The sequence below is a fragment of the Hetaerina americana genome, unplaced genomic scaffold (genome assembly GCF_022747635.1).
Source record: "Hetaerina americana unplaced genomic scaffold, ioHetAmer1.1.p SCAF_5, whole genome shotgun sequence".
Taxonomy (NCBI): domain Eukaryota; kingdom Metazoa; phylum Arthropoda; class Insecta; order Odonata; family Calopterygidae; genus Hetaerina; species Hetaerina americana.
Window position 1 is genome coordinate 18,677,587 of NW_027287095.1, and position 21,266 is coordinate 18,698,852.

The following is a 21,266-nucleotide window of genomic DNA, read 5'->3' on the forward strand; positions in this document are numbered from 1 at the left end:
GACGAGGTCAGATAGCTTCAGTGGCTTGTCTGCCTTCTCTGAGCCAAGTTGCGTGACGCTAGCATTGCCTGTGTTGTTTCTGTGATTGTTTACAATGTTTAAAAAAATGGAGAACGCCGCCAGTTGTGAAGTGAGGGCAGTGATTAAATTCCTCAATGCAAGAAACGTTCGCCCATGTGATATTCATCGCCAATTAAAGGAGGTGTATGGAGACAATGTAATGGACGAGTCGTCTGTTCGGCGGTGGTGTCGCAACTTCAACATGGGGAGGGGGAACACACACGACGATGAGCGTTCGGGGAGACCGTCTGTCATTACAGACCAACCGGTGAGCTCAGTTGACGAATTCGTGAGGAACGATCGGCGCGTCACAATTGATGACATCTGTGAGCATTTTCCCAATGTTTCTCGAACAATTGTTCATGAAATTGTTAAACACCATCTGCATTATGCAAAAATTTGTGCAAGATGGGTCCCTCGCGTATCTCAATGAGCTGGCGGCGAAGGACTATGCAGCAGGAATACAGAAACTTGTCACACGTTATGACAAATGCCTTAATTTGCTTGGAGATTATGTTGAGAAGTAGTTTAAAGTATCCTCTTTCAAATAAAATTTTTTATGTTTGTTAATATTTACTTTTGTGTCTTTAATTCACGAACGGGTACTACTTTCCGGATGACCCTCGTATTAACCCAGAGAGAATTGTTCTTCTGGCATAGGATATCACAAATTAACCAAAACAACTGTACAATCAGAAGTTGTATCTCTATTGAGAGAAAAATTATAGGAAAAAAAGCAAACGTGGGCCTAGTATTAAGGATAAGCTTTGTTGAAAAGTTAAAACAAGTAAAAAACCCAGCTTCTCACTCATTTTTGGAAGGAGAAAAATAATAAATGGAAAAATTAATTAATATGACTTTGTATCCGACCGATGGTGAGCATCTGTTCGATGGGGGACAACTTTGTTGAGGCTCGTATCCAAGGCGTGGCCGACGGAATGTTCCTTGCGGATGCTTCCAAGGAAATGAGGAGACACAATAATAAGAGAAGGCAGCCTGCTTCAAATAATGTACTCGATAGATCTGTGCGTTTCGTGGTGCCATCGAGGGCGAGTCGCTCTGCTTCCGAAGGGAACGGGACAGGCCCGCGCCCCGGGCTCGAGACTGCGGAAAGCCGCGGAGAGAGGGTGGACGGCGGTGAGGAGCGGGAGATGGAAGATAGGGAGATAATCGTCTTTGTTTTGGGGCGAGGTTGAGACTACGAAGTCTCTTCTTCCAGCACTTGTAAAGAGAGGGGCTAGGCGTGCTCGCGGGAGAGCATGTCATACTCACCGGCTTGTCGAGTCCGCTTCCATTCTTCACGACTGTCGTGCAGTTATCAGTTGCATCGAGTCACACTTCCGTGTAGGAATACATTCGAAAAAGTGAAATTCAATACCTTTCCCTTCGATGAGAATCCAAATAAACGAGCACACAGCCCGACTACTCTGCGCTGAATTGCATGTCCTGACCACGCCGCCATTACCTCTCAAGTAACTGGACGAGATGAAATGATTACGAGTAAAAACATTGAAAGACTTCTTTTACACCAGTTCGAACATTCTGATAATTATTCTTTGAATCATTAACTGAATGATTAGTTTGATTGTGTTTGAATTGGATCAAGAACCTTTGAAACAACATTTTACTCTTTCCAAATGTAAAATACGTACACAGCCATCAACCAGTTACTCAAAAATCGTACTTCTCTAGTTATCCACTAATTTAACCGAAATCAGACTTAAAAACTAAGTTAGTTAATTCTTACAACCCCCTCCTGTTCCTCTTCGACAGGTTTCGTCAAATTAGAGGTCGAGCTAATGCGATCACGGTCCGAAAACGGCCGACCCATCCACTGCATGAGAGGAACACGGACGGAGTCACTCCTTTCAATTATTATTATTTATGCATTTTTTATGCTACTCAGCGCAAAACATAATCATTGCAATTCATATTGATAATCTATGCAGTATCTACAAATTTACTAGACAAGAAAAACAGCGATTATTCGGTGAATTCCCGACCACCTCCTCAATTGAGTGCCCCTTGGCCGGGATGCCAATGTAGCTGCCTCCATAAGTCCGAAAATGGTGGATTTCCCCATTTCAACCAAAGTTCTTCGAGCCGTATTCAAGATAATATTTACAATGAGGTCACAACTTGGTGGAAACTTAAGTTTTGAGCACCGAATGGGCGAGATAGCTTCGAGGGAGAGGGTGTATCGGATGCGGGGTTGGGGGGGGGACAGTGGGTGACGGCTCGCTCGCACCGAGAACCCTTACCCTTACTGGAGCGCCCGACTGATCGGCGCGCTTCCCTGCGGCGGGGGGAGGCCGCATTTGAAAGACAAAACTGCTCTGCTCTGTCGTGCGCTCGGAAAGATTTTGCTTATCGTGAAATATCCGATTTGTCATTTAAATATCAGCAAAAACGTCAGTTTACACGAAGAAATAGAATTATTGCAGTGAACTTTATCAATATTGTACTTCCATTCATGCATCTAAACTGCAAGATCTACTTCCACTAATACCTCACAATTATATGTTTGTATCCATGTGATTGTAAACTTTATGCCTTATATAGCATGTATACGACGATGAATTAAATGAAAAAAGGGACCATTAGGTCTCAATTTCGCCCAAATAAAGACCTATATCTATCTATCTATCTTAAAATCGGAGCACCATTAGGTTATCTTACTGTATTTGGAGAATTTTCTATCAATGTTGTGTTTTATTTTTTTAATGAAATATTGAAATATCCGGAGGCCACTTTCATCCTTAGCTTGGGCGAGCACCACATTCCCCTTTCATCCCGCCGCATGCCATCTCAAATGGACATCAACCCTCCGCCAGGGATGTCGCCCTTCTGATTGAGTAACCGTCGGAAGGAGCCCCAGAAATGACGACACTTATGGGGCCAAACCCGAGGCAACCTCCGAGGACGGCGAGGATGAAGACTTCAGCGATAGAATGAGACCCTGGGGGTCTCCTTGGGTGTCGACGAGGTAGGGTACGCACTGACCAACGAGAAGATCACAAGTTCGCACTCCGCCTCGGCCCGTGCGCTGCCGTGCTTCGTTTCATCCGAGTGCAGAGACACTCAACTTCTTCCTTAGCCACGTCCTCTCGCCCCCGACCCGTCAAACCCCGCGCTTCATCTTACCTTCAACTACCGCATGACTCGTTTTATTTTACTTACGTACTCCTCGCATGCTCTTTTATTAATCATTCTCCCTATTTCCCCCATCTAAGCTCCGTCCGACGGGAGGGTGCGGGGGGGGGGGGGGCATGAAATCGAATCCTGGGTCATCCCTCGAGGGCAATTCCTCTCATCCATTCAAGATGGCTCCTCAAGACGCACGAGCCTCAGTACTTTCCTCCGAAAGGCCCTGCGTTTAAAGGGAGGAGGAGGCGTCACATTCGGCGCGCGATGGGACGTCTGCTCTTCGCGGGCGTGCCAATCACTCTGCCGCGTCGAGAGATGGTGATCGCGCGGGGGCGATTGTACCAGACGGATGATAATTGCCTCGCCTCGGGGAAGAAGCGTATCCAAATGCTTAAGAGTGAAGGGGACATCAGCCCTCGTGATGTGCATTAGGGTATAAAAAAAACTTAGCGCTTTCACATACAGATTTAATACTTAACAATACCTTGGTTTCGATGATAGGCAGCATCGAAACCATGGTCGTGTGAAGTATTAAATCTTTATGTGGAAGTACAAAGTTTCTTTTTATACTCTCATCATGAAGGAATACCACAAAGTTAAACCTGAAACTGTTATGTATAACACTCTCTGCAGTTTGAAGTTTCACTTTTCCCGGAATATTTAAACGCATTTGAAGTAACACATAAATTTGAGCAGCCATGCCCTGTAGTTACTCTTCAGCGGCAAATTATGTCCGAGCATGCTGTCGTGAATTATACCTCATTTAGAAATTAAATGCGAGGAAAAATGCACTATCGAGCACCAAATATATTCTGAGATTGGCAATTTGCGCCTTCTTTCCTTCAATCAATTAAGCGTCGTCCATCCCATCGCCATCGCCAGCCATAAGCAGAATAACAAATTGATGCTAATTATAAAGCTAGACAGTTGAGCAAATTATATCACACTGCAAGATTGGAATGAACGATCAAATATTATTTCTCCATGGACCGTCTTACTTTTCATTGGCAGCAGACGTGATTCGGAATATTCCCCGATTTGATATGCTTTAAAAAAAGCATTTGAGACCAATAAAAAATGTTTCAAAGAACATTACTCTCACAGGAAGGCAAGAAATGATCAAAAGAAGAGAATTTATGTTACCTGGGAAGTGGTAGGATCATCCAAAATGGAATAAATAGGAAAGACATGATGAGAATGTATATCCAGGCAAAAAAGGCACTTTACCGAAGATTAGTACTATAATAGCCAGCAGTAAAAACCCAGAAATGAGGGACATTCCCATTAAAAATACATCTGTGGCCACTTATCGACGGCGGGGGTCGCTGTAATCAACGGTTCCAGAGAGACGAGGACGAGATGTCGAGAAAGAGCGCCACGACGATTAAGCGCTGAACGGAGACAAAATCGTCGAAGGAAAGGGGAAAGGAGTCCGCAGAATACAGTTGAAGGAAGGAAACCGAATTGCTGGCCGTGGCGATGGCGAGCGGGCGAATGACGATGCTAGGGGAGGCAAGAGTGAGTCAGTGCGGGAGGAGGTAGGGAGGGTAAGCCAATCTCCACATTGGAAACTGTCGGCCATTCCTCCAAAAGTGACTCACGTACGAGAAATACGAAGGAGTGGACCTATTTTCCGCTCTCGGTGCTTCACTAGACACGCTGACGAAACACACGAGAAATCCCAGGAGAAAACGGCCAAAAATTGCCCAGTCCCTTTCGTCCACAGCAAATTACAAAAGGCGTTCGGTTCCTAGCTGAAATTGACAGTTCGTGCAAAGACAACGAAGTCCTTTTGCGTGCGGCAAATTTTCGTTAAATACCTTTGGAGAAAACGGGAGGCGGGAGAATTGCCTTTGGAAACGACACACCCCTCGCGAAAACATCAAAAATCACGTCTTTAACGGCGAGCTCCTAAAGAGACGCAACGTGGACTCGAGAGTTCTTCCGGAAAGAATGAGTCCGAAGGGACGAAGGGGAGCGGGAGGGGGCATATTGACCTTAGAAGAGCACGGGGGTCACTCCTCAACCAGCACCCGCACGCACGTACTCACCCTACGGATGGCAGAGCTCAGAGAGCATTCGCGGAACATCCTGCGTGGGACGCCCCAATCGAACTCGCAGCGGTCATTCGGAGAAACACTCAGATGAAATCACTCCGAAAATTGAACGAAATAGAGAGCGAGAAGGATGCTAGGAGCTTTATTCTATTCTTACTGGAATGGGAGACTTAACACTGGCAGTTTACCAATAGCCACCTGGGGAGGGAGCACCGCACGCTCCTTAACCACAAAGCAAACGAGATACCAATGGTAACATTAAAGAGGGACATGTCAATTCAAGTTCTTCAGTTATTTTCTCCATATTGCACAACGCAAGAAAATAATACTAACCGCAAGAGATATGAAAACACTAATATCACATATACTATCTTTCACTCACAGCTGTGTCTTCCACAGTGCGCGCATGGCTCCTTCGACCACGTTTTAATTTTTCACAGCAAGTAATAGTTTTAGAGAGTTTTGCATAACTTAGTTTTGGAGGAGAGAGTTCGCACGCAGATTTAGAGGAATTGGAGATATAAAGGTGTAAAAGAATGAAAGGGAGAAATAGAATGATACAAACAAAGTGCTTGGAGTGGTAGAAGAGGAGAGAGAGTTGTTGGGAGAAATTCAAAGAAGAACGGAAAGAAGGATGCAAAATATGATGGAACTTTGAAGGCTCTGGCAAAGAGAGAGGAGAATGTCCGTGGTCTGTGCAATAAATGCGCGAACTGGTGCAATCTGGCGGCCATGACGCAGAATTTGGCCCCGCCCACTAGCGGCGCTAGTTGCCTGAGACCCAATGAGCCGTCTGTGCTTGGCGGATCGTCGAGCTGTGCGTATGGTGCCAGTTATGTTAGTTTCTGTTGTCCTTGTTTTTACTGTTTGTCGAAAATGAAAATAGACGAAATCACGAAGCAACCAATCAGCATCAAGTTCTTGGTGATGTGCGGTAAAGCTATCAAGAAATGACTGAAATGTTGACAGCTGTTTACGATGATTATGCTCTGAAGAAAACATCCGTTTTTAAGTGGATTAAGCACTTTAAAGATGGCCGACAAGACGTCACGGATGATGCAAGGCCGGGAAGACCTTCAACCACCTGTGTTGACGACAGCATTGATCGTGTGCAGTCCCTTGTCCTTACCGACCGTTGAAAAACTGTCCGAATGATAGCTAATGAACTGAATTTAGAAAAATCAACTGTGCACACTATTTTAGCCAAACATTTGGGTTTAAAAAAAGGTGTGCCAAAATCGGGCACATTCAGTATTGATTGTTTGCCTATTTCTGGCAAAAAATTCAATCACCATCCTTGATCATCCTCCTTATTCGCCAGATCTCGCCCCCCGCGACTTTTTCCTATTCCCATAATGCAAAAATGTGATGAGGGGTCATTACTGGGAAGATGTGGATATAAAAAAGCAAGAAACGACGAGAAAACTAAAAAGCCTAACTGCCGAGGACTTCCAAGGGTGCTTTAAACAGTGGAAATGAAGATGGAATAAGTGCATAGCAACGAATGGAGAGTACTTTGAAGGGGACAAAATCGATGTAGACTAAACTTCGCAAAATTTAGTTTTTATGGCCTAAGTTCGCGTATATCGTATATTGGGCAGATCTCGTATGCAGTGGGTTATGCAAGAAGAAACATAATAATGTAGAACGGAATGGAGTTGAAATGTACGCGCAGCTGAAGAATAGTTCATTGTTATGTGGGCTTCAAGGGAATTGCGAGCAGTGTTAGGCGAGAATTAGAAGGGTAACAATGGTTCGTCACTGTGTCCATCAACAATCTCCCGTCAGCCGATAGACTACCATTAGGGTGAGGGTGAGTCCTCTGCTATGCGCCCTTGCGCCGGCTGACGGGATACGGAAGGGGGAGGTGTACGGACTCCCTCCCTCCTTGACCCCTCCCTTAAAGGTGAGAAAGCGGGACACCTGGGCCTCCACGCAGGGGAAGGGTCGTCGGATTCCCTCGCGCCCCCGCGCGCCTCCTCTCCCCCCCGCCCCCATCCCTCACTTCCCTCCCCTCTCACCGTGTCGACGGCGGCGTAACCTGTGGAATGCCAATGTGCGTGGTCGAGCGACCAACCGCGGCGACGAAGGTCACGCACACACTCGTGACTAGACCGCGGATTTTTAGGTTCAAATAGCTAAATTTCAGGTGAATAAGCTATGCTTCGTTGAGCTTTATAAAACACTAAATAGGAAAAATAATAGCATATTTTCTGTCAACTATGAACTTGAAGTCATGAAAAGTACAAAAAAATATTATCCCACCAATGATGACGTAAACGAATTTAACTGTATATTCAATGCATTTAGAAATATTTTACTAGGATGAAATAATTCCTGAAGGCAATATTCCATATATTACGCTAAACAAGATATTTTATACAAAACGCAATGAATGATTTTGATGGAAATCATAAATTGAAGTAAGCATATACGAGTTAAGTGCCATACAGAACGTTCACTAAGTGTTCGAAAGTGCGACTCCTCCATCGGTAAATCGTCGGATTACATGGAGAAAAAGAATACCTCTTCCGTCACGATAAAGGACGCGTTAGATTTCCGAAATGGTACTCGATACCCAACGGTGTCCGAGATGTGAAGGACTCACCCCTACCGCTGAGTGAAAGCTTGATCATTAAAGTACGTGAAAATTACCTCTCTCTGCTTTTATTTCCTTTTCATTTGAACAAAGAGCCCTTTTAAAAATTTTTGCGCAAAAAAAAGATGCATGGATATTGACGTTGAAATAGGCATTTTAAGGTGCTAGATAGAGAATTTACGTGTGCAGAGAAGCGTAAACAGAATTCTATAGCATGGTTTTAGTGTTTCCTTTCATGACTTCTGTTTAATTCCCTAACTATTAAGCATAAATTTAAGTCATGGAATATATTCCATTACGAACGGCTTCAAAACATATATTAGTGAAATATTCCATCGTATTCTGAAAAAATAAAAATGTTTTTACAAAAAATTATCCACCATCTAGATAAAATACAAGACTCCTCGCCGGTCCTCCTCCTTTAATGAGAAGCTTGTGCACGGACGGACTGATGGCTCCGTCTCCTCCGCATCGTTAACTACTGCGTTAATGCTTAACGTTCGTCTCGGTTAATTCTTGGATTTAGAGAGGTAACACATAAACCCTGCTCCGTTTGGATGCTGTTTCTTTTCGATCGGTTCATTTTGGCGTCTCCCTGGATCGAGTCGTGGCGAGAGACCCGGAGCTCTCCTCCCCTCTCCCCCCATCACACCGCTCTCCCCAACAGCCTCGCTCCAATAAAATCATTATCTCGTGCAATAAATGTGTTGATAAAGACTACCCATCGACGATATTCCTAAGCTTTACTCACTGATCGCTAGCGTCTCTCAAAGTAATTCTTAATATTTTGCGTGTCAAATGCTTTTAATCATCTTAAAAATATGGTGATTTTTTATTATCGAATGGAAACGATAATTGGACGGTGGATAATAAATTTCCGTGGACGTAAAGGAAAAAAAGGATTTTATTATAGTGAAACGACCTTCGTTTTTATTGAAGGAAACAAGATCGATGGATTCTCCAAACCGAGGTCAACGTTTATCAGTCCCTGATGCTCAAATTCAGACGAGCACCACTGAACAAATCACGTAAAATGTGGTTATACGAGCTCCCCGTTGATATTTAGCCGAAGGTTAAATCACTCCGGTTTCCGATTCATTATCCACAGCTGATCGAAGACGAAGGATATTATGACGTTTCGCTCGAGACAGGGAGTTCTATTACAATCTCTATCGTCGGATATTTTCCACGAATACATCTATGCGTTGCATGTGTATGAAAAACTAACATGTCGTGTCAGTATCAATAACACAGCATCGCAACAAGGACTAAGCCAGATGGAAAATGAAGCGGTGGGCCGATGCGTAGATAATTTTTAACTTGACCTAGTCTGTTGTCAAAACGATTGTCCCGTTCCACTACTCGGAATCATAAATTCTCTCTTAACATGATTGCATTTCTGTGCATTCGACGAATTTAATTTCAACAGTAACATTTTTACCGTTGCCATGTTGCTTTAAAATTCCATTTTAAGATAAAATAAATTCATAAATAACTTTCGAGTAATTTTTTGAACCATTAAAAATACTGAATGGGACCGTGACCTCTCGGTAGATGAGTTGCAGTGTTTATCAGCTTGAATTATTAGAATTTTATCCGGCAGTATTGCTTGATTCAGTCATCCCTCCCAAAATAGACCACGGTATAGGATTTAGGAATTACGAGATACTCGCAGATAACTCCGAATTGAGGAGAATTTTTTTTACCTCAGCTGCAAGATATTACGCTCACGCACAAATGCATGAATAAGTAAATAAGTCCTCCCTCCCATCTCCATCTCTCTCTGTCTCCCTCCACACTTATCCTTCCCCTCCTCTCACCCCCCCTCCCTACCTACCCATCCCTCTTCTGGCAGCAAGATCGATATATCGTACCATTCGGGTGGAGGGGGCGGCTGCGAGATTTAAGGGGTGACGGTGGGGGAAGGGGATAAAGGGGGGAAGGGCTGCGTTCTAGGGGGATGGGGAGGGAAGGGGACGCCTTTCAGGGCATCGGGCGCCCCTCCACTCTGCACCTCCCCCGCCAGCTGAGGACCAGAATACACTCGCACGCACGTGTGCGCACTATACGTATCATTCAAAGTCAAAAATGGTTTTTTGCCATATTGAAGGAGGCATGCAGATTCACAGAAAACGGATGACATTCGTAAAATCATTGGGAATAGCTTCCTTTGCAGCACTAGTCACCTTAAGGAAAATTTCCCTCTTCCGGCCGGGTTTTAGTCTGATGCGTCAACATTTAATTATGACCACAGAAGGATGCTGGCAATCGAGCATCTCGATTTTCGAGGGTGGCTTATGGCCTGGCTTTCTCCGGAGGAATCCCGAGAAAAAACCCCTGCCAGACCAGTGAGGGCACTGGATCGTTGAATCAACATAATGCCTGAATAATAAATAAATTAGTCAATGCGATTCGAGGTAATGTACCCATTTTAAATGTAGTTTTTGGACCGTTATCTTCTATGTATCACGTGGAATTCCTCTCTGTTATCCCTAATACTCCTCTTTCTTAAAGACTGGCTATTATACAGAATGGATTAGGGCTTGGAATAAAACGTGACACAATATAAGTTGCTTTATAATTGCAAAACTTTAAGCCATCATTTTTGTTTATAAGGCACCTTCTGTCAAGCCAGAACTGACTGGATTAGCAGGAACTGAGAGTATTCCATTTATAAATTTTTAATTTATACTACCATTGTATATTGTGAAGATCATATCACTATGGTATATGATAAAGATTGTCAGTAATTGTATGTTGTATTGATTTTCTTCATTATATGATATTCTTGATGTGATGAAGATTATACTACAATTGTAAATAGAAATAAGCCAATCCGATACTATCACCTCGGTGCATCTATCACGGCCTTCATCATACTTCTACAGCTCATTTCCCCAACCGCGTTTTTTCCTTTTTGGACGTCACCTGGCCACTTCCTCTCTTTTCTCAACCTCACAGATATAATATTTGTAACTGTCAACAGCACACTTTACCACCTGATAGGTTTATTTTTATTGGTACAAGAATATTCTAGCCCTCGAAATACGAAATAAGATTGGCAAAATGGACACTACTGGCGTGAAAAAGGGGTCACTTGTTGACATTGGTGTTGTTAACCCCAGCTAGTGCGTACATGCACTAGTCACTGGGTGTTGGGGTCGGTGGCTCCGAGCACTGAGGAGCGTCTTCCTTCTTCTTGGGGGACATCGTTCACCAGGGATTCAGTGCGCATGCATCTGTCGATGGCCCGGGGCGCCCCCCCTCACCCCCTTGACCCAGCCGAGAAGGCCGTCAGGCGGCATTGATTCAGTGCACGGAGGGATTGCGGAGAAGGATCCCCGCGTGACCTCTCGCGGGCACTCCTCCAGCCTAACGCCCATGCCAACGCCAGTGGCACGAGCGGAATGCCACCTCTGGAATCTGGCTTGAATTGAAATTAGCACCGCGATGCTTTTCAAAACCGAGCCACGACTGCACTCGACGCGGATCTGACCCTCTATCTCAGACCTCATTCGAGAGGACTCTCTCTCTCCTTCAATCAAGTGCAGGAACAACAAAAATGTAAAGGCATAAAAACAAGAAGCGAACTCGAGTTCTACGATCTATAATTGTTTTCTCGGGAATGGGAGCAATCAGAAAGATAACATTTGTTTTCATCTGTGAAACATACTTCTCGTTTGATAAATTAGGACGAAAAAATCTTAGGACTAGTGGACCGCTCATGATGCCAATTGCAGCATGCATCAAGCGACTCTGGCACTAAAAATTGTGACATTCTCGTGCGACCGAAGGGCGTTTCATTCGTTTTCTCACTTTTGTGGATGTACGCCCGTCGAGATCAATTTTCAGTGAATGAAAAACACACTAGCGAGGCTTCCTGAACATTAAAATACACATTTTGGGGTAAAAATATGTAAAATATCCACTCTAGAGGACGCACTCTAATTGGGAGTCTCCTTGGGATCCCGACTGCCCGAGTGAATAGACTTTTGAAAATCCCAAAGAGTACGTACACAATAAAAATAAAGCAACCAAATCCAACGGGATTACCATTTCGGAAAATGAGAAAACATGAATGGATAAACTAATGTAACTTCCAGCTGGAACATTCCTCACCATAGCATTAAAGGAAGTAATCTTGAATTGGGGGTGCTTCCGCCCTTGACGGCGGTACCCGACGCGAGATTCGAGCAGGGATGGACGGGTGCGGGGGAGGATCATGCCACGGTCGGTTGGCTTCCAGTCAACCTGAAAATAGAGGGCGCGCACCTGCCATTTCTTGGTCTATTACGTGACTTTGCGTTCAATAAGAATCGAGGGAATGGAGACCATTGTTGCCGCATTTACATACAAATATGTGTATATGTGATGCCTTAGTCACGAGTTACAAAATTTTACAGCGAAAGGAAGCCCTTTAATTGGAGACGAAGAGGCCAAAGCGTTCCTATGTAAGAAGTCCCGAGCTGTTGTAAAAATAGATAATATAAATTATAGGACGTAGAATGCCATGTCACTTGAACAAAAGTGCAATTTGTTAGAATAATTTTAAAAAATCTCTCTTTCCGCCGCTTTTAAAATCTTTCTATATTACGCCAATATGACGCGCGACCGTGAATTTGAGACTTAGGAGATCATATAGCGATCCTCAATATCTATCCGAAAATAACATACTCGGCCCTTTGTCCGCAATCTCTGGATATTATTAGTATCCTTTTCATAAGCATCATCGTTTAACGCTGATAAAATTTACAAATTCACAAAAATCTCAATGGAAAAATGTATATTATAAATGCATTCCTCCCGAAGGCAGATTATTTCATCTCTACCCCTATCAATGATTTATATGACACTTGAAAATTCATCACTGATTGGTCAACGTATCTCCATGGATTCAATGGAATATTTGGGAATGGAAGGGAAAGGGGTTTGCTCCGTTGTGCCCACTATACCGCTACACGTTAATGAGCAGGCACTGCTTCGTTTTACGCTTCCTCTAAAAAACTAAATGTTGACCGATTTTGTGTGATTTCAATTTGTTGATAGATTTTTCCTAAAACTTCTCTTCTCTTCCTAAGAAAAAAATGGCAAATGGAAAAATTCATGGATTGGCGCGTTGAAATTTAGTTCAATTGTGCAATTTCGTAGTAGAGTACTTGTCGTAAGTTCTGAAAAAGAGGCATCGCATCCCATATGATCGCATAAGCTACGGATTTTATTTTATCCATAATTAAATGTCATACCGAGGCGGATTTAATCGTATTTTTCTTAAACAAACCCCATTCATAAGTTATAAAAACTGAAAGTTAATGCAACATATCAATTATTTATATGCATAATATAAACATGCATATATATGTATATCCCTGTATATCTGTGTATGTATGTATGTGTGTGTGTGTATATATATATATATATATATATATATATGTATGTATATGTATATATATATATATATATATATATATATATATATATATGTATGTATATATAAACACACACTCTATATACGTTATACGTTAGTTGATATGTTGTCCATAGCTGATGAAGAGCAAGCCTTAAAAAAAACTCAATTGTATTAGCAGTATTCGCGATTCATAAATGACGCGGCGACATGTCGATCGGTGACATTCAACGCCCGGGACGGCCTTCCACACTCGGAACTGATGAAAACTTGGAAATAATTTGCGCCCTTGCGTAAGAGGATAAAAGGCGTACTTTATTGATAAACTTGCTCAAAAATTTTGTCTTTCGTGGAGCTCAGTGCAACGCAATGTTGCCAAAGATTTGCACCATGACAATGCTCCAGCTAAGATAGTCATTTCTGTGCGTGTTTTTTAGTGAAAAACGGGATGGCCCCACCCACCCTATCTACTCATCAGATCTTTAACCCCGTGATTTCTTTTTATTCTCCCTCATGAAAACAAGAAAGGCGAAAGGGAAACATTTTGCATTTACATTCCAGAGGTGTATGGAAGCGCTGAGAGGCATCGGAAAGGATGAGCACAAAAGGAGTTTCTCTCAGAGGAAAAATAAATACTGCATTTTCCAAAAAAATGTGTCCGGCTATTTTTGGTCACCCCTCGTATATCAGTCCATTTGATAAAAGCAGCTAGGCTTTGCTAACGGTACTTTGCAAAATGTTATGCCTCATTGATCCAGCAGAGCGTTCTCCCTTAAGGGATTTAAGAGCCAACCTAATCTAAGCCTCGCTGAAGCGGAATTACTTTTATTTCGATTCTGTAAAACGGATACTTTTGAAAGTGGTTCAAATGAACATTTTTCAATACCTACTCTGATTCAAACCTGTACGTGTGACTTCTGATTATGTGTCGTGTATGTGGCTGTGGTTGTTTGCATTCCAACAAATATTTAAGGCTTAGGAGAAGTTTCGGAAGACCACCTGAACAACTACGACCTCGTGCTCTCATATCAGTACCCTTGCTTGTGACTCCTGGTGGTGGGGTGCGGGCAACGGTATGATATCAGGGCCAAAAGACTTACTCAAAAGAGAGGCAGCTGTTCTGAAGTATTACTAGACTTTGATTTTGCTTGTTAGAATGCTGGAGGGCATGTGATGATATGTAACGACCGATACCTGGACTTTAATGGCTGTAAATTCCTCATTATTCATCGAGGTGAAATCGCTTTGAAGGACCGAAGTCAACCATGATGCGCGGGATAGTGCGTTTAGAATTGGGACATAAATAGAAGGGCTATCAATGCTATATGGACCATTGGTACTTGTTTAAGGTGTGAATGTAGAGGAACAAGAGTCTGTAAACGAGATGATTGCGAGACGAAATGATGCCTTGTGTTTGTGTGAAGCAAGGATTGTAATGTTGAATTGGTTTGGCATTATGGCGAGGAGTTAACGACTCAGTGCATAGCAGTCAAGGTTATCTTAAGATTTCATTGTAAGGGCATGAATGCATTTAAGGGAATACTAATAAACCCGTTCTTTCTACGAAAGGCAAGGGTCTATCACAGGCTGAGAGGCCAAAGGGGGGCCTTAAAGGAGGGCCTATTGAGGTAAAAGGTAAAATATAGCACTTGAAAGGGGCACTTGAGAGGTGCAGCCGAGTGAAAGTAACTCTATTTGCAGGGGAGAGTAGGGGGAAGGACTGCATTTTGAGGTTAAGCAGTAGGAGAAGCAAGTGAATGTACGACTAAGCAGCACGTTGGCGAAAGAGGGAAGGCTGGCTGAGGAAATAAAAAAGCGTTCGAATTCCAGCAATGGCAGTCGGTGCAAGCAATCAACAAATGAATAATATCAATGCACGGGAGCAAAGATGGTAAAGCGTGAAAGTACACTCCAGCGGACAAAACTGTTCGAAAGTGACAATGCACTTGTATACTCCAGCAGGGGCACGCATCTCAAATATGCTGAACACGAGAGGTGTGTAAATAGGAGAGCTAGGGCAAAGTGAGAGGGTCATGATGGAATATGGCATGGATGCATAAGCAAGAGACCATTGCAAAAGATGTGTGCTTCGTCGTTCTGAGTGAATGGACGGGAGTCTGATCACCAAACAGATATGCGAGCGGAGGGAATGAAAATATTGAGTCATGAAAACGGGTAATTGTTGGGTGAAGCTTTCTAAACACACCTTTATGAACTGAGCAATTGTGGGGATCCAGGAACAGTTACGAGTGTGAAAATATACACGTAAAAGAGGCGAAAGAACTATGAAAGAAAATGGAAAAATAAGGAAAAATGAACAAAAAATGAATTAATAAAAAAACGAGCATCCAGTCATAAATAAAAATGAGGTTTTTCTGACTTTTTCAGCTTATACGGAAAGGGAAATGCGGGTGTATGCGTCTGTCTACGCGTACAAGGGAGATAATGGCTGAACGGACAGGCTATATTTGAAAGTTAAGAGACCTTTAATCCAGTGACCCGGAAAGTAGCTGATAAAACGTACTCTCACGTTTTGAAAATGAAACAATTTGCAACCCTCCTATTTGGCCAAGGAGATTTTCACGTGGACGCATTACTCTGATGGCGGTGATATTAGCCGAAGAATCAACTTACCGTTTTCATTGGATTTCTTCAAAATATTCCAAGTCTCTGACTCACCTCAAAACTTATCTTTCCGGTCTGGTTGTGCTTGATAGTATTGAAGACGTAATGGGCATATTGGCTGGCATCTGAAAAGAAAGAGCATCCGTGAGATAGCGTGAAATTCGTTGTCGTAAACTCATGAAAGCAAAAGGCATTTGAAATAGTTCGTTCTCAACATTCCAAAACACAAATTCATCCTCTCGAAATATTTTCGATCCATCTTCCTCGATATTTTTATCCTAAAGAGTTTATTGGAACATTATCATTGCCTATGACTACATCTAGTAAAGACCACGAGGGGGTAGGTGCCTTCAAAATTTAAGGTCACCCAATTATTTTTCTTGAGATTAGGGTCAGGTAGAAATATGTGGTTGGGCTGCTAATAATCACGGCCACCCTTTATAAATACAATATATAGATGGTTGCACCATACAGTGCACAAGATTTTTTCATAGCTTCCTCTACAGCAAGAAGCATTTTCCATACCTATAAAGGCGTAATTTAGTGCAAAAAAATCATCATTTGTTTTCTCCGATTTCGTGGCCCAATCAAAATTCATCGCTCGAATTTAGTAAGAGATACGGCATTATGGATGTGTACATACAATGAGCGTTCGTGGACAAGTGATAGCTCAAATAGGGCGTAGTGTCGTCGTATCGTAATGTAAGAAGCCTCTGGGTCACTGGCCAGTCGGTTTGTACAGTGGGCCAAAGGCACATATTCTACGCACAAGTGCTCAGCGGTGAAAAAATAAATTGCGTCGGTGTGAAAAAAGTATTCGTTAACAGAGAGATTTTTGTCGAGAAGTAAAAGAAGTTTCAACTGCCCGGTGTAACCATTTCGTAAAAAAATCAAAAACTCTTTCCACTCGAATCTATTATTTTTCATAAGAGTCGCAATAGAGGAGAGTTAAGTAATAAGTTGAAATTTAAGTTGACTACTACTTTCTTTTAGTACCATATAAAATAAAAAATGTTTTTGAAAAAATGGTTTCTTCATTTCTAACACGGGTACTTATTGAACCGCCCTCGTAGACGTGATGTAGTAAGAGACGTGTTAAATATTTTCCACACAGAAATCAACTTAATCTTCTCATGGACCACTCATTTTAAGGAAATTCCTACACGAGTGTTAGGTAGATAGAAATATGCTCTCTCTTAACGTCGGCAATTAAAAATAAAAAAATACCAACTCAAAAAAATACCTTTACCCACACTTATGTATTTTTGTGATTCTTCCAGTATTAATACATGAAGATATTGAAAAAAGGTAAGTGTATGCAATGGTGTTCTGGGAGAATTGAGAGTTTATTAAGCAAAAAAAACTGGGATATTCTGTAAAAAAATCAACAAATAAAAGTGCCATTTTGTCCAGAATTTATCTAAAAATTTCTGCACCAATTGATATCCACCAAAACTGAGTTTCTTGAAGTAGATTTATGAAATTTTGGCAAAGCTTCATGAACAGTTGAAAATTTCGACAGTATGCCTGTCAAGTCCCAAATTATTACTTAAAATTTTACTATAATATGAAAACATTTACACATAAACTTATGTGTTTTTAATTGAAAAAATATAGTCAGTAGCAATAAAAATACTTTTATTAAAATTTAAACTTATTCTTTATGGTTTAAACCAGAGAAAAATGCTTTAAATGGATAATTCGTTCTTGAGTTTTTAAGTAAAAATTTCAAATAATGAATCAAATATTATCTTGAACATAATATTGAATTTAAGAAGTGCAATTTTGTTACTGAGAGGAAAATAAATTTGCATGAATTTTAGGTTGCACGCGAGAGGTTTTATCCCTGGCGTCCCCCTGAAGGATTGGATGAAGGAGGGTCGGCGATCAAAACACCGTTTTAAATGGCTACAGTAAAAATTAAGAGGCGTGCGGTAGTACGAGCATGTATCATTGAAATATGCTGTCAGTGGATGATGGATCCAGCACTAAGATATGTCCCCGTCTTCCTAATGCTGTTTGAATAAAAGCTAGAGACATACAATTCTCTTCTAAGCCTATTTATAGATAGCATAATTATGCATGCTATGCTAAGCAGTTAGAAGGAAATGAGCCGTCCATCCAGATGCTTACTTTTCCTGAGTCGCTTTGAAAAAGAGGTTCCGCTTCTTGCCGATCCAAGCCAATAAGACAGCACTACAGACACCAGTGTAAAAGTGACATCATCAGAGGCCGATTTGTCTGCGAGGACGGTGGAATGAATGAATGACACGTCTATTAGGGCAATGCTTTTCGTCTTACAATATAAACTGATGACTTTGTGCTCTGGCGAAATAATAACGGTCGTACTTTAGGAGAATTACGCCTTCTCATATTATTTTGAACAATCTTTTGTTACAAGATTAAGCCTACAGTTTGAATTATAAGCCTATCAAATTGATAGCGAGCGTAAGAAGTAGCAAATTAAGAATGGTGGGAATGTTTTTCGTTGCTATTTGCGCTTCACGGAAAGTTGCAAAAGAGTTTCAAATCTGCATAACGACAGAGCGTAAGTGGGAAAAGATACATGTTTCAAGAGGATGGTCATTCAGCGACGGGTGCCACAAATATTCTGCTCTCTTACGCGTGTGTTCTCACTGAGCTTCAGCTCCCTGAACTCAGAAGTATCTAATTTTGGCGTAGGCTACCGTATATTATGAGAGAATGAGGCTTAAAGACGTGCACAAAATTCATTTACATAACTTAATACCTAATGTGATGTCTATACCAATTTCACTGAATTATTAGGGCTCACCGTTCGAATTATTTATATTTTGAATTATTTCCGCTTACTGATTTGGTGTTTGGATTATATATTTTTATTTATTTATATATTTATACTCTACGCTTCCATCCTTTTCATCCACCTACAAATGTTCAACTTACAGGTTTGTACTAAGTAGTTTTTGCACTATATTTTGTTTCATCTTCGCTATTTTCTGATGTGATTATCACAATCCAAAACTAACCGTCCAGGTCTTGCAGGTAATATGGCAGACTATGTACATTGGTCGCCGATACGAGTCCCGAATCGTGGAAAAGAAATAGAATTCGCCACGCCGCCATTTGGCAAGGCCAAGCACCAAGCACCGTGAGCGGAGAGCCCTCGTCCTCCTCCCCAAGTGGAAACGCGAATGCGTCCTCAGCGGCCCTCCCTCTCTGGCCCATGGGGGGAGGAGGCAGTCCAGTCTTCCGCGAAGCCCCACATTCGACATCAAAGGAATCAGCGCACCCCATTACACGGCCTCTGTGACCAGTTGGCCAATATTGGGTAAATGGTTCGTTTTTGTCAGTGGGGAAGGGCGTAGCGGATGCCCCGGGAGCTGTGACGCGATGATCCGCCAGAGGCACCAGATTGCGGTGGGAAACAATTTCACCCCGCGGGAATTGGGACACTCTCTTCTCTCCACAACATCCCCCACGAATGGCCATGCACATATACATATATTGTATCTTCACCTAATGATGCTACACGGCAGCAAAGTCCAGATTGTGCCAAATAAATTGCGAATGAGGAATAAGGCAGACTGTGTTCTGAGATGAGACGGATTTCTCAATGGAATTTAAACTCAATATCTTTGCATTTTCTTTCCAAAGAAATAATATACTGGCTGGTAATGGAATTTCTGTCGTTACTTATCGACAAAAGACAAAAACTATGCATAAACCAGCGGCATTTACAACCGAAATTAGTGCATATAAATCACCTACCGCCATTACACGTACATAGTTGTTTTTGGAGCAAGAGATTGAAGGCTTTTCCTTTATCAACCGTCGTAATTTAAATGAAATTAATCATTTGGAAATGTTCATTCTAAGCATATCAATAATTGCTCAAACAACCTTATTTCTTGAATATACGAGTTAACATCTAGAATTTCAAACTTGAAATTTTATGTCAACCTTTAGTTTATAATATTGATAGGAATCGTCAATGAAAAATTTACCCCAGGGATTTGGAGTCTCAAAGAAAGTAATTAGCTGGCAGATATGACTATGGGCCGAAGACAGGCGAAAACCTTTACTGGGGAAAAGATTGCTAAAGTTTCTAAAATAAAAGCTATGATGAGGCAAGATGATTCTATTTATGCCCAATTATTATTCAATTTACCCCTACATAAAACCATGAGGGACGTGAGAATAGGAGAAACAATGAACATTGAGTCTTATCAAGCTTACGGCTATGCGATGAGATAGCAAGAGAGGTGAGAGATGAGATAGCAATGAGGTGGCAAGAAATACACTTACCCCCAACGTAATATTATTAGAATATTGGAAATAAAGTACTTTTATGGGAGGAGGAGAGTCAAGCCATTCTGGGTCTGTCCCAACAAGTAAGTAAAACGATTTTTCCTGGCAAAGTGGACGACTGGAGTGGGACAATTTGTAGCGGGAAAATGGTGAAAGGCCTTGGGAAAGCAAAAAGACCCGCTGGAGTTGTCTGCGGGTGGTTTTATTCTGCGGATTGCTGCTAGACTAAACCCTTGTTCGAGGGTCGTGTCACAATTTCACGACCCCACTTTCCAAGGAGCAATGATATGCGATAAAATTTTTAATTAAACTCAGGAAATCGCGTTCGGAGACTATGGTTTAGAATACTCATGGAGATGGAGAAATCTCCCAAATGATGGTTTTCTGCTTTGATACAATATTGTGGAAGGGTAACGAGGAGTTTGACAATGAAGAATGCCCTAGACATCCATCAACAATACAGTGTGATGAAAACGTGCAACAAGTGAGACACATGCTCAATTCTGATTGACCCAAAGAATCAGGATGTCAGTAGATGAGTACATTCTTCAGGAAACCACAGAGCTTTGTATTCTTTCAGAAGATTTAGCCATGAGAAATTTGTGCCAAGATGGTCCCCAAGGTGTTGTCTGAAGACTGCTTGCGTGAAAATCTTGCCTTGGAACTCTTGGACTTCTGTGTAAGTGACCCAAATTTTTTAGAATAGGTGGTTATCGATGACGAGACATGGGCTTTTGAGTGCGACTCAAGTACAACCCCTTTGGGTACCATTTTGCCCCACTGGATCATGTCAAAGAGGCCGTGAAGAAGTGCCTGAACGACATTCCCGTCGACGCCTTCCAGGAAGCGTACCAGAAGCATGGCAGGGACGCACAAGGGGTCTGTTTTGAAGAATTTTTGTAATTTGCACTTTGATCTGCAATAAAGTTTTTCCTCGATTTATTGTACTTATTTTTTGGGACAGATCATATAAATCTTAGATTCAATGAAGGCATTGGAAATGACATTGGAATATAATGTATGGTCTCCATAATTGGAATATAGAAGATGAACTATAGTTTTGTTTTAGTTTCCTTGGTACTTT

At 41.9% G+C, this 21,266-nt stretch overlaps 1 protein-coding gene across 3 annotated transcripts in view; it reads right to left on the reverse strand.

Moving 5' to 3' along the window:
- LOC139693900 (Kv channel-interacting protein 4-like) overlaps positions 1-21,266 on the reverse strand; it is a 301,982-nt gene that overhangs the window by 34,975 nt on the left and 245,741 nt on the right. For all 3 annotated transcript variants that reach the window (XM_071592223.1, XM_071592221.1, XM_071592222.1), the window contains exon 4: positions 15,947-16,017. In XM_071592223.1, coding sequence (XP_071448324.1) covers positions 15,947-16,017 — 71 coding nt within the window. The remainder of the gene's footprint in view (positions 1-15,946; positions 16,018-21,266) is intronic.